The sequence below is a fragment of the Pterocles gutturalis genome, unplaced genomic scaffold (genome assembly GCF_000699245.1).
Source record: "Pterocles gutturalis isolate BGI_N339 unplaced genomic scaffold, ASM69924v1 scaffold51184, whole genome shotgun sequence".
Classification (NCBI taxonomy): Eukaryota; Metazoa; Chordata; class Aves; order Pterocliformes; family Pteroclidae; genus Pterocles; species Pterocles gutturalis.
Window position 1 is genome coordinate 1 of NW_010135391.1, and position 13,600 is coordinate 13,600.

Genomic DNA, 13,600 nt, shown 5'->3' on the forward strand with positions numbered 1-13,600 from the left:
CTAACATTCTGTGATTCTGTGATTTTGAAAATGTATTTTTTAGGGGTTTTTTTTGAGTTTAGGGAACTGAATAAATTCTAACTTATCTGAAGTCAATTACTTCCATCAAGCCGAATATTTGAAGACTAAAGTTAACCGTTGTTGTGTAAGGTACTTTTTTACTTTGTTGGGTAATTCGCTATATCTGTTCTATTTTAACAGAAAATCAGTTTAAAACAGAGGTGATGAAACTTAAAAATGAATTAGAGGTATGTTTTAAGATTTTGTTAGTTTATAGAGTTCTGTTTAGTGGGTTTCTTTTTTAATTTACTTTTTTTAGACTAGTATTTTAATCTAGTAAAGAGATGTAATAGCCCTACATTTTCACTAATACTTTTTATTGGCTTTTGAATGTTCACCAGCCTCAGCTTTGCAAAGAGCTGTATGTACAATGAATTATACTTTAAAAATCCCATTTATTTTTAGAGATTTCTGGGTTTTCTTGAAAGAAGCTAGTGAACCTTTCCTGTTGCTTTTCCTGAACTTTAGGAGTGTTAGTCTTAGCATCTGCTTTGTTTTTTTAGTTCTTTCTATTTTGAAGAATTCTACTAAATTTATAATGTTATTTTAATGCTTTTAAGATGGCACAAAGATCTGCTGGTAGTCGTGATACTCGTTTTTTGTGTGATGAAATCCATCAACTGGAAAAACAATTAGAACAAAAAGAGAGACAATTAACAGATATCGAAAAGGAGTTGGAAAAAGAGAAGAAAGCAAATGAACAGGTAAGAAGGACTTCAGCTTGACATGTCTAAAAGCTGTTCTGTTACATTTTTTGGAAAGTCAGTGTTTTGAAAAGAGCCTCTGAAATGGAAAAAAAAACCTGCTGATGAAACTTTTTTTTGTTTTGTTTCTGGAGTTTTTGTTTTCATAGTTTGTGATGTTAGTGATACATATAAAGGTTTTCCATCTTGTTCTAGCTTGCTGTTCGAAATGAAGATGCCGAAAATGAAAACATCAAATTAAGGAGAGAGGTTGGTAAATAATTATTGCTGATTATAGTGTATTTTTAACTTTATTTATAGATATATTATTAGCTTTCTATATTGATAATCTTCGGTTTGGCATTATGTTAAATCTGTTTTAGAACATTTCCTAGTTACTGGTACAAAGAGAATATAGAATTTTAATCACATTTAGCAAATATGTAGTACATCTGCTCCAATGAAACATAATTAATTGAGGTCAGGAGGTGCCTACATTTGAATTTACTTAGTCCTACTGTGCATTAATTTTGTGTGAGTTTTGTGTTTTGACATTTTAGTATTTTTCTTAAACACTATTGACAAATAGGTTTGGTGGATACTAGAATTCAGTTTATGCTTCCTGCTTTTGCTAAGATTGATTGATTAAAGTATAAAAAGTCAAAAGTTAACATAACAATAAATGCAAAGGTAGAGTTAACATTCTTTATTACTGGAATTTTTTTAATCACTCTTGAAACTTTTTTTCTATCTGTTTTTAGAAAAAAAATGCATGTTTTATAGCATTTTATACCTGTAATCTTGGCCTCTGAGAGACTAAAACAGACAGCAAATGTTAAATTAATGTGCTGGGGGGAAACCTTGAGAGTAATTCCTCAAAATGTCCTTTTATGTATGTGTGTGTATATATGTACACCCATTAATAGGTATATAGAGAACTCTGTTTTATTTTGTCTCTAAGTTGATTCCTATTTAGTCTTTCTAAAGCAAATATAATTTCTAATGTTTTTTATGGTTTGTTCTTTTGATCTTGTTCTCTCCTTTTTAATCCGAAGAAAAAATGCATGAAGAAGAAGGTGAGGCTTCTAAGTTTTTTAAAAGCAGACTGTAGGAATTTGGATGGGTTTTGACTGTCTTAGCTCTTTGTGTTAGCTTGCTAGAAAAGCAACAACTTTGTTTTCAACTCTTCAAAGTAGATTTAAGTTTGGATTGCTTTCTATGCAGAATGAACAATTGCGGCAGGATGTACTTGACTATCAGAGGCAAATAGATGCTCAAAAAGAAACAATGCTACTACGAAGAGGAGAGGATTCTGATTACAGATCACAGTTGTCCAAAAAGAACTCTGAGCTTGTCCAGTATTTGGATGAAATTCAGGTAAAATCTATGCATGCTATTGAGTATTTATTAGACTGTTAGTGACAAAACTGTTTTTCACAAAGCTATGTCAATTTGCAGATCAAGTCATGGAGAGAAAGGGAATTCATAAGTTGAATTCTGTGATACTCGGCATCTGTGAATCTGGCAGAGGTGATAAAGTTACTGGCAATGGGAGATGTGTCTTTTACTTGCTGTTAGGATTTGTTTAAATTGATGATCTAGAGGTGAAATACTCTCTTCAGTCCTAATTTCAAGGTAGCTAAAGGTAGCTATCAATTAGTGCTTATTCAGGTATTAAGCTATGCACTTTTTAGAGGCAGCTGTTGCTTTAATTTTGCAGAATTTGACTGAAGCTAATGAGAAGTTAGACATTCAAAACCAAGAAATGAGGAAGGATCTTGAGGAATCAGTGCAAGAAATGGAGAAGATAACTGGTGAATATAACAGAATGAAACTAATTGTGCAACAATCTGATATTGTTATGGATCAATTAAGAAAAGAGAAAGAACAGTACAAATTTCAAGTAAGAACTGACTCGTATTATTGAATGTAATTTTTTTTAGTTTATACTGTATTTTCATATTTTAACTTAAATTAAAAACCATTCAGTATATCCAGTTAAAAACATACACTTTGCTGAAATAAAAGTAGTGTGATCTTTAAATTTGGTGCAAATTTTAAAACTTGACTGCAGATCACAAAATTTTTGTGTGCAAAATGTTAGTTATACTCTGTTCTTAAGAGGCATGACCTACCCTTGCTGCTAATCTGTTAAATTGTATATGCTTGATGTAGTGTTTATACATACACATTGGTTAAGGAAAACATTTTTGTGATACGATGTTCATCCAAATGGCATTTCTAGGTTCAGGAGCTTTCAGACCAGCTGAAAGCAAAGAATGAGGAAGATGATCCACTCATGGCAGCTGTAAATGCAAAAGTTGAAGAATGGAAGGTACTTTTAAATACTTTTCTGTTCTTTTTATGAATCGTTTCAAGTATTTTGATGATATTTTATCTTCTTTTCAGAAAATTTTGGCTTCAAAAGATGATGAACTCCTAGAGTATCAGCAAATGGTGTTTAACTTGAAAGAGAAAATGAAAATGACCCAGCTTGATGGAGACAGAAACAATATGGTGGCCCTACAGCAGGTACAGCCTGTGTGGGAAATTATACACATAGATATTACCTTTCACTAAATATGCTAGTGACCAAATAATTATTTAGTCTTTCATAGTTTGAAAATACCAGAATATGTATTACTTATGTTTGAGAATTATGAGACAGGTTGATTCATTCCACTGCAAAGTTAGCCTAATAGACTTCCCTTGCTGTATGTATGAACTGAGCTCTTGGTACTTGTTTCTGTTACTTTCATATGTATCTTTTCTAACTATTAGTAGAGTGATTGCTTTAACATCTAAACATCCATAATTTAATGTTTTTAAATTACAGCTTAGTTTCTGTCCTCTAAATTTGTTAGTCAAGGAAGAGTCTTACCTAGTGTTTAGTTTTCTGTGTTCCTTTGTCTCACCTGATACCATACCATTAAGTCTATGGTTCAGTCCATGATAGAGCTAGCTGAATTTAAGTATCTCTCACATTCTGGGGGTCCTGGTGGACAGCAGGATGACCATGAGCCAGCACTGTGCCCTCGTGGCCAGGAAGGCCAATGGCATCCTGGGGTGTATCAGAAGGGGGGTGGTCAGTAGGTCGAGAGAGGTTCTCCTCCCCCTCTACTCTGCCCTGGTGAGACCGCATCTGGAATATTGTGTCCAGTTCTGGGCCCCTCAGTTCAAGAGGGACAGGGAACTGCTAGAGAGAGTCCAGCGCAGAGCCACAAAGATGATGAAGGGAATGGAGCATCTCCCTTATGAGGAAAGGCTGAGGGAGCTGGGTCTCTTTAGCCTGGAAAAGAGGAGACTGAGGGGTGACCTAATTAATGTTTATAAATACGTGAAGGGTGAGTGTCAGGAGGATGGAGCCAGGCTCTTCTCTGTGACATCTAGTGATAGGACAAGGGGCAATGGGTTCAAGCTGGACCATAGGAGGGTCTACCTGAATATGAGAAGAAACTTCTTCACGGTGAGGGTGACAGAGCACTGGAACAGCCTGCCCAGAGAGGGTGTGGAGTCTCCTTCTCTGGAGACATTCAAAGACCGCCTGGATGCGTTCTTGTGTGATCTGATCTAGGTGTCCTGCTCCGGCAGGGGGATTGGACTAGATGATCTTTCGAGGTCCCTTCCAATCTCTAACATTCTGTGATTCTGTGATTCTGTGTGATTCATGCAAAATTACATAGTTCTCATGATTTTGAACTTCCCCACTTTCTTGAAAAGTGTAAGAATAAATAAATAATGTGACCCACTAGGACCCCTGAAATATACATTATGGGAAGCATCCTGTATGATACCAGGATGATTTCCTGCTGTGCTTCAAGTTTTTTAAATAAATGTGTCATGACATTTGTGTTACATGTTGGGCCCTTGTAGACTGAGTAGTATGGTGAGATGTATTTATGCAGACTTCCAAAAGCAGGAACAGATAGCTTCTCAGGAGGAAAAAAAACTTCAAGTACAAATCAGCCTCTGATGATCAGAAGAGGAAGGCAGCTGAAAGTAACTTTGATAAGCGGCTGTAGGGTCTGGTTTTAGCTGACTAGATGGCTGTAGAGGTTGCTTTTTTGGATGACATTAGCATGACATTTTGAACAGTTTTGTGGATATATGCATGTTTTTAAAGGGGACACTTAAAAACTAAATCAAGTTACTGTACTGTATTTTAACTCAAAATGGACTGGGCTCATTATGGTTCAATGTATGTTTACATTCTAAAGGGTTATGTTTAGCTCCTTACAACTTTACCAAGATCTTTGCCTTTAGATTTTAAATGTGGTTTTATTTGTCCTCTAAGAAAGACTGAGTTTTTGTTTTTCATAACATTGGTATAAAGTAAGGTCAGAAACTCTCGAGATTTTTACATTATAATACTTTCTGTAACTTTTTTCCGAGTCTCTCTTATCTTTTTCCTCTTTTTCCATTCATCACAGAAAAAGTAACATTGAGCTGTCTGTGATAATTCTAAAGTTCACATAGAAGCACAGAAATACTATAATATAAATAGAAGTCACTTTCACGTTCTGTGTGTACTTATGGATGCATATGCTTGCAAACCACAGTGTAATATGAATTTTTGAAAGTTGGATGATTTGCTGAAAGGCAGTCTGTGGTACAGGTGTCATATGTGATGGATTGTTAGTCCTCCCAATCTTGAACTTGGGTCACTCAGTTCCCACTGGCAGTTGTTTACGAGGAAGCTGTAAGAAACCTGTATCAAAGGAAACTTTTAATCATACATTGGCTAACTCTTAGCAAACTGTTCCATTTAGAATTGATATACTAAAATATTGCTTTTACTTTTTTTGTGTGTTTGAATGCTTTATTTTTACTCTTTCTTTTATTTTTCCTGCTTTGCCTTTATATACCCAACTTCTAGATAATATCTGAACTCTATGTTGTAAGTACAGTATATTTGATGTTCTATAAATTGTTTTGTATTTGCTGCTTTTAATGTCTTCATTCACTGTGTGGTGTTCTATATTGGTAGCTTGCCTGACAGTAAAGAATTTTTTAATGCAGTTTCTTTTTTTTTTGTCTGTAGGATGTGCAAAAGCGAGATGCTCAGATAAGATTGCTTACTGAACAAGTCGAGCAGTATACCAAAGAAATGGAACAAAATGCATTTGTTATTGAGGAATTAAAAAATGATCTCCAGAAAGATAAAGGTAACATGACCATTGTATTTTAATGTCTGTGGAAAGGAAAATAACAAACCATGTATTTACTATGCATTCTTTATTCTCAAGAAATGCAGAGAAATTATTTGTACTATTTGAGTAGTAGTCTCTTTTTTGTTCATTTCCATTTATTAAACATTCATTAAGAGTTTAAATTTATTCATGGTACTTCAGTGGGTTTTATGGGTAATACAGTGCCTAATAAAACCATACCTAGTCTATAAAGGTTAGAGCATAACATAAAAGGTCTCAGCTCTGTCAAGAATTGCAAATGAGGAGTAGCATGCAATACAAAATAAACCGTGATGTCCCTTACGTGCACTTACTTCTTATAAATATTGTTTGAATGAATGATTGGGGGAAGAAAAAAAAACTTTCACATATAGTCTTTTGTAATTACTTAATTGAAAAGAGCAGAAAATGAAGATCTCCTTTGTAACATCATCCAAAGTGTTTTGTTCTTGCTAAATGGCTGATAGCAAGAATTCCTATTTGAATCATAAACAGATCAGAGTTTTTCTTTCCAGGTCACTCATCTCTTGCTCAGCAGAATCGTATTGGGGATATGCAAGAAAAGTTAAAATTGCTAGAAGAGAGAACTAAAGAGGCTGAGAAGTCAGCAGAATTAGCAGAAGCAGATGCTAAAGAAAAGGACAAAGAACTTTTTGAGACTCTGAAACGAATGAGACACTATGAACTGGTAAGCAATTTGTCAGAGGGGACAGGGTATTTCATCATATTTTAGGAGATAATTTTGTCCTTCCATTTTTTTATTGACTGTGTTCTAATTAGAAATTAAATTAATGACTTCTGATGCTGTTTTTTTTTTTTTTTTCTTTCATAATAACATTTAGTGGTCATTGGCTGCATGCAATTTGTTAGCCATACTTAACAGTTTTAACAAGTTGTTAGTTTTAACATATTCATATGGGCTTCTGAAGTCCATTGAACAGTAATTGAACACTCAATATATGATTCTTCGAAGGATCATGTAGTAGAAGGACTCAATTTTGAAATATGCAGAGACTCCTTTGTAGTCAAAAGACAGATTTGTAGGATCTGCTTTTTATTCAGTGACTTTTTTCACTAAGTGTAGTGCTGAAGAGTGGTACATGTTGGAAAACATTTTTTCTTACCTGTGTAATGATGAAAGACAGATTTGCAACTTATTTTCCTACATCTTCTGTTGGTTGTTTTATTTTTACTTTCCATTTGGGTTTTTACAGGGAATATATGGTTTGGAAGAGGCTGTTGCTGAAATAAACGATTTAAAAAAGCAAATCAAAATACGAGATCATGGGATTGAAACATTAATTAAGGAAGTCAATAAACTTGAACTTAAAATAAATGATTTTCTTGATGAAAATGAAGAACTCAGAGAGCGCTTAGGTATGCTATATCCATTACGTTTTCAATTATTTGTTGTGTAAGAACTGAAATAACATTATATCATGGAAATCTTTTACTATACCAAGTGAATACTTGGAAATAATATTGTATATTCTGCTAATATTTGCAAGTAGTTTTAGTTAAGACAAACTGCATGAATGTATGTGACTAAACTTGAATGTACATGACTAAACTTGCCTTACAGGTTGCTTTGACGCAAGAAAGTAGGAGAATAGGTTTTGTAGTGCTATTTTGGTTTTGATTCCTCTTTGTACACTGCTTAATTAATTTCATAATATGATCTTTGGAAATGATAACATACTAGAGTTGTAATGCTAGATCGAAAAACACAGTAAAAACTTTGGACATTCTTATTTTTACATAGAAGTATCTAAACATAAATATAGTTAATTTTAGGTGTCATTTTATTGCATTTTGGGTTTTGAGTAACTGAAGTAAAATTATGCTTTCTTCTTGTGTTGTTACATGGAGCATAAAATGTGTGTACATATATAGAAATATATATTCAACTATCAACATATTTTTTAATTTTACTTGACTTATGTTTTTATTTAAATTTAACTGCATTCTAATGATTACTAACATTAATATTCCTCTTTAATGAATAATTATACAGCATATACTGTGTTTTAGGTCTTGAGCCAAAGACAATGATTGATTTAAATGAATTCAAAAACAGGAAATCACTGAAGCAGCAGCAATATAGAGCTGAAAACCAGATTCTTTTGCAAGAGGCAAGTGATAAATCCTATTTTTGTTTAAGAGATACATAATAAAAATGCATTTGAGCAAAATTAAATTAATTAATACTAATTAATAATTAATAAATTAATACTGAGCTGTGCATAACAATATGCAGATTGAAAGACTAGAGGAGGAAAGAATTGAACTGAAAAAACAGGTTCGTAAGTTGGCTCAGGAGAAAGGACGAAGAGTTGCAACAGGAGGTAGGATTTTTTTTTTATTATAAACTGTCCTTTCAAAAACATGCTGTCTGTAACTATTAATGTAGTTATTTTATATTTACTCATTTGTTTAATTTACAAGGCTAAATACATTTCATTGAATCTGTAGGTAGAGGTCAGTGGTTTTGTATTTCTGTTGTCTTACAGCCCAGTAGCTTTTTGACTTGTCATGGCTAGTAATGCATCACTGAGAGCTGTGTCATTGGCTTTCAGTTCGTAGATGCAGGATCATCTCACCATGATTTCCAGTAAATCTATATAATGTTTGTGTTTCAAAAATCTTAAAATTTCAATTCTGTGCTACCCAGGAAAGCACAACGTGCTCAAATGGAAAGGTTTGCAGCTTCTTACTTTGTAGGTAGAAAACTAGAACTCAAATATACTAAATGGAATATATTCACTTGCTTGGAGACCAATTGAAAATTCATAATCATTTATTACTTGTACATTGACTTCCAATTAGGATTGGAAGCTGGTGACATGCACGTAACTGATGCCTTTACTGAAGAGAATGGAATGAGTAAGAGGAAGTTGGATTTCTTGAGCAGACATGTTGCTGAGGTAAAAGCAAAGGTAGGTCCATAAAGCAAGTTCATAAACATTTGTTGTATTTCTCTTTCAAAACAAAAATAATGTTATTTTGTAAATATCCATTCAAAAATTTCTCTAGCTTTTATTAACTGCTTTTAAAAAATCCAAAAATTAATAATTCATGATTTTTTTAGAAGACTAATGAATATTCTATATTTTTTGTGAATATAGGCTAGCAGCTCATGTAACACGGAAGGGAGAAACACACTTGCAGATAGAGAAGCACCAGTTAGACATCTGAAGTCAAAGAAAGATGTAGCTGAAAACAGTAAGGCTGTGGGAGATCTGCCTAGAAGAACTTCTGGCATGCGTAAGAATTTAGATCACTTGGAGAAAAATAGAAATACTTCTTTGGTTCATTTAGGTTCAAAACATGTGACAGAGTGGCAACTAGTTAATGACAACTGTAATTCTGAAACTCTTAGTATAAAAGATCTTTTCGTATCACCAGAGCTACAATCTACACGAAGGATAACAGATTATACAGTCAATAGAGAAATGTCAAAAGACTTAAAATCAGACTATGCAGGTTCTTTTTCTGCTTATCAGCAAGCGTGTCAGACCTCCTCAGAGGTAAATAACCAAAATTACAGAAACAAACCATCTTTTCAGAATCAAATATGCATAAGTTCTAATTCAGACCAAATGGGTCAGGAGAATTTTTGCCCAGGACTATCTCCCAGCAAAAACTCTCTGCCTCCTTGTGCATCTGCTCTTGGAAAGCCAGTAATGCACAAAACACGAATAATGACATTGAAGGATAAGCAAGACAATTCGCAAGTAAAGTTTTCTGATTTAACTACATTTCAAGAAGACAGAGAAGGAGAGAAATGCCTAACAGGACTGTTTCAAGTAAAAACTTTGGAAAGTGGACTTGAAAATGGACAATCAGAATATTCAGATCAGGTAGATCCTATTGAAAATCTCATACAGCAGTTGAGGAGAGAATTAGTCCTTCTTAGATCACAGGTGAGACACCTTTATAGTATGTGTGTGTTTATGTCTATTGCACTTATGTAGAAGAGAAATTCAAATAATAAAGATGTGTTAGTTTACTTTCATCTTTATTAATTAAATATGAGAGTTCCAATAGAATTGGTCATTTTTTTCTTCTAATAAAAAAAGTGCCAAGTCATTAATTTGGAGTTTATTTTTGACATAGGATTGAAAAATGTAGGCATATATTTTCCTTCTGGTGGTGGAAAAAGTCTGCACAACACCTGTGGACACACACGTAGATGGGTACAAAGAGAGAACAGTTTTTATTCTAAGACCTTACACACTTCTCCATAACAAAGTACTCATCATTTTTCTTAGTAGTGCACACAATTATGTCATACACATTAGTTGTTGCAACTATTTTAAACAACATAGTTTGGGGATTATTTTTAAAAATTGTTTTAAGTAAATAGAGATAATTACAAGTGCTAATTTACAAGCATTAGTTGAATGAAGTAGGGACTGAATCAGTCATTTGGTTTGAAAAACAGAAGATGAGATTTCTGTTAAAAGACACAGATGTTATTTGACTAGAAGAGGTCTCCTTTCTCCAGATAAAACAGACATTGTGAAGTTAGACTTTTGGAATGAGAAAGGCCTTTCCTTCCGGGAAACATCTCAAAAGTTCCTGAGTTGGTTCTTTTATACTTTTATCTATTTCCCTCCCAACTGTCAATGTGTATCTGTTTTCAGAAAAAAAGATTTTCAATGAAAAATTTCAGTATTTATTAGAATGATCTGCATTAGTAAAATCTTTTAGGTTCTCAAAAGGGTTTTTGAAAACTTTCTGTTATCAGTGAAGAACAGGTTAATTTCAGGATGCTTGCTGTGGTTTCTTTTATTCACGTGATAGATGATATAAAAAAGTTATTCACTTGTAGCTTTCTAAATTGGTACCTTGAAATGCCATGTTACTTTTCTGTATAGTGGAGGACATTGCTTTGGTTGCTGGAGGTACATTTAGGGCATGGGTCAAGCCAATCTCTCAGAGTCTCACAGACTTTTGATCTGCACCAGACTGTTTTTTCAACTGCTGCATGACCCAATAATACATTTCCCTAAACAGCGTTATATGGCATACATTTTGCATAATTCTTCCAGTGAATCCTTCTCTGTTGCCATTACATGTCAAGCAGGAGATTCATATGTGGACCGGGAAATTTTCATGAAGGCATACTGCAAATTTGAAAAAAGGCTGGAACTAGAACATTGGATTCATAAAATTAGAATCTGTGTCTTTTTTGTCTGGAAGAAATCATCTAAGAATGTGATGAGGAAACATCAGAGTTACAATGCCAAAGATAAGCAAATAAGGCTTTCCTATCTTTAGCTGAAATGTTTTGGAACTGATGGCGTTTCCCTTGAGCCTGTTGAGCTACATAATTGATCAATGGGAAGTATAAGTCTATATACATCAGGCATTTTTCAATTATACAAGAGTTTTTCCATGCTACAGGAATATGCTTTCCTGTTGTGATTTCTCTTACAATACTGTGTTAGCCAAGCTGTGAAATGAATAATGCCTACTAATTGCATTTTCAGTAGAAAAGAATAAGTGGGGTTTTTTTTTACATTTTGGAAGATAAGTCTTGGAAATGTATTTTTTTTTTTGTACAGAAATGGAGATAGAATCCTATACAAGTAATTTACTGTTTAGGGTTTTTTAGAATTAGCAGATATCCAGAGATTTGTTGATCAATAATATGCTCAATAGTTATACACAATTAAATCTTGAAAGGTGCAATAGCCAGGCAGTGCAGGTATTATGGGGGTTTAAAAGAGAAACAAAACAGGATAAATATTTATATAAAGTTTATTTATGGTTTAAATAATTTTTTCCTGATAATTTTGTTGCTGTGAAGATGAGGCTATTTCTTTTATTGTTGCCTTCTATATAACACCTGATTTTAGTTCACACACTATGTAATTCCACTGTTGAATATATATTAATTAGCAATATTTTCAGGCATTTATTGTCACTTAACAGATTATTAAAGAAAATTCTAATACTAAAATTCTTAATTGCTATTTTTGAGTCTTCTTTGTTCTTTTCTTTAGAATGAGTATCTTACAAATGAATTAAGTGTGAGAGAGAGAGATTTGGAGAAGAACAGGACTGTAATAGCCAAATTTCAATCTGAATGTAAGTTGCAACTTGTTTTAGAACTAGGGAACGTTATCATGTACCTGCAGATAGTTTGCTTATTTAGTTTTTCTGTTTCTGTGATTGACCACAAATATCTGACTTTACAGTTTCTGTTTTAAATGCAGCTTACTTTGGTATCTTTCACAATGATTGAATTTGCTGTGTACATAGGTTATTATGAAATCATTCTGATACACTTCTGAACTGTGGAAATTATGGTTGTGAATTGGTCCAGACGTGAGCACAATGATTACAAAACAATAAAAGTAAATGGCATTTATCAAATTGGAATTTCTTTGAATTCTCATTAATGACTTTTTAAAAAATTTTATGTTTATATTAGTGTATGTTTTTGTGTGCATGTGTATAAATACGTATATAGTGGTGCTAATTTTAAACTTTAAATTGGTGATAGTACATGGAACGTAGTTTATTCATACTAAATACATTAAACTGGGATCTCTCATGTTTTTCCTCCCTGAATCAGACCTAATAAGAGCTTTAAGTCTGTGAGTGAACCCAATTATAATAATTATGCAATTTACTTGTGTAATTGTAGTGTTTTTCTGGCTCCAAGGAAGGGCTGGGGAATTAAGCCCCCTTGCTGCTTACATGTATATGTATGATAGCTGAAGTGTACTGCTTGCAAACTCTGAAATAAAAATAATGCTAATTTCTCTAGACGACAATCTTTTTTTTCCTAGAGAATGGGGATTCTAAAAATTCTTTTTGACTTTTCAAACTGCTCAAACTGCTTCAAATTTTGTAGTTCGCTCCTGGGTCTTCAGGACAATTAGCCAAGATGCAGGGAATGTCCTGACAGGTTTGAGGTTTTTTTTTAAAGTTTACAGACTTCTTGCTATTGTCTGAAAACTCTGGAATTCCACTGAGAAACTAATGGTGGCAGGAAAATTGTGTGTCTTGAGAGTCCTTATTACAGCCAGATAAGTCAAAACATTCTGTTTTCCCAGTCTGCAACAGGAATTCAGGCACTTCCTATATTCTTCACTGTTACACCCAAACATTTGCAAGATAGCCACATTTCTCAATTTGTTAAAGCCGATCAGACAGGCTAGTAAAGAAGTGAAAAAAGTGGCAGGAAACATTGAAGACTAGAAGGTTCAATAAAGTCAAATGTGTTCCCATGAAGTATTTCATTATGGTTTTGTTGGTATTTACCCAGCAAAATGCACTCTCCAGATGTTCCTAGCAGCTCTACTTGTAACTTCCTAATTGGTTATGTTTGTATATAGTATGAACATTTTTTTAATATATCAAATAAACTAATTTTTTCAGTGCTTTTAGACACACAATTTTTATTACAGTAAAAGAACTATCAGAAGAGAATAAACAATTTCAACAAGCAATGAAAGAAGTATTGCAAGCTGTCAAGGAAATGCAGAAGGATCCTAGTGTGAACGGAGGAGAAACAGTCTTAATAATCCCTAGTCTGGATCGTTTAGTTAACGTAAGCTTGCCTTCTAAGTTATTATTTAGCTTTATACGATTTACAGGCTTTTTTTTTCCTCTTCAATTATTGGGTTATTGTATAATTAAATAGTAGCTTCT

General features: G+C 33.4%; 1 protein-coding gene across 1 annotated transcript; it reads left to right on the forward strand.

Annotated features, from left to right (window-relative positions):
• Window positions 1-201: 201 nt before the first annotated feature.
• Window positions 202-13,499, forward strand: LOC104467891 (centrosomal protein of 290 kDa-like; the record flags this gene model as incomplete). Its single annotated transcript, XM_010081859.1, has 16 exons — window positions 202-248; window positions 621-764; window positions 960-1,013; window positions 1,799-1,819; window positions 1,968-2,120; window positions 2,464-2,646; window positions 2,989-3,078; window positions 3,153-3,275; window positions 5,785-5,908; window positions 6,448-6,620; window positions 7,147-7,309; window positions 7,964-8,064; window positions 8,190-8,277; window positions 8,759-8,868; window positions 11,944-12,028; window positions 13,357-13,499. Coding segments are annotated over 16 exons (1,802 nt in total), but the record flags the coding sequence as incomplete, so codon positions are not given.
• Window positions 13,500-13,600: the final 101 nt, after the last annotated feature.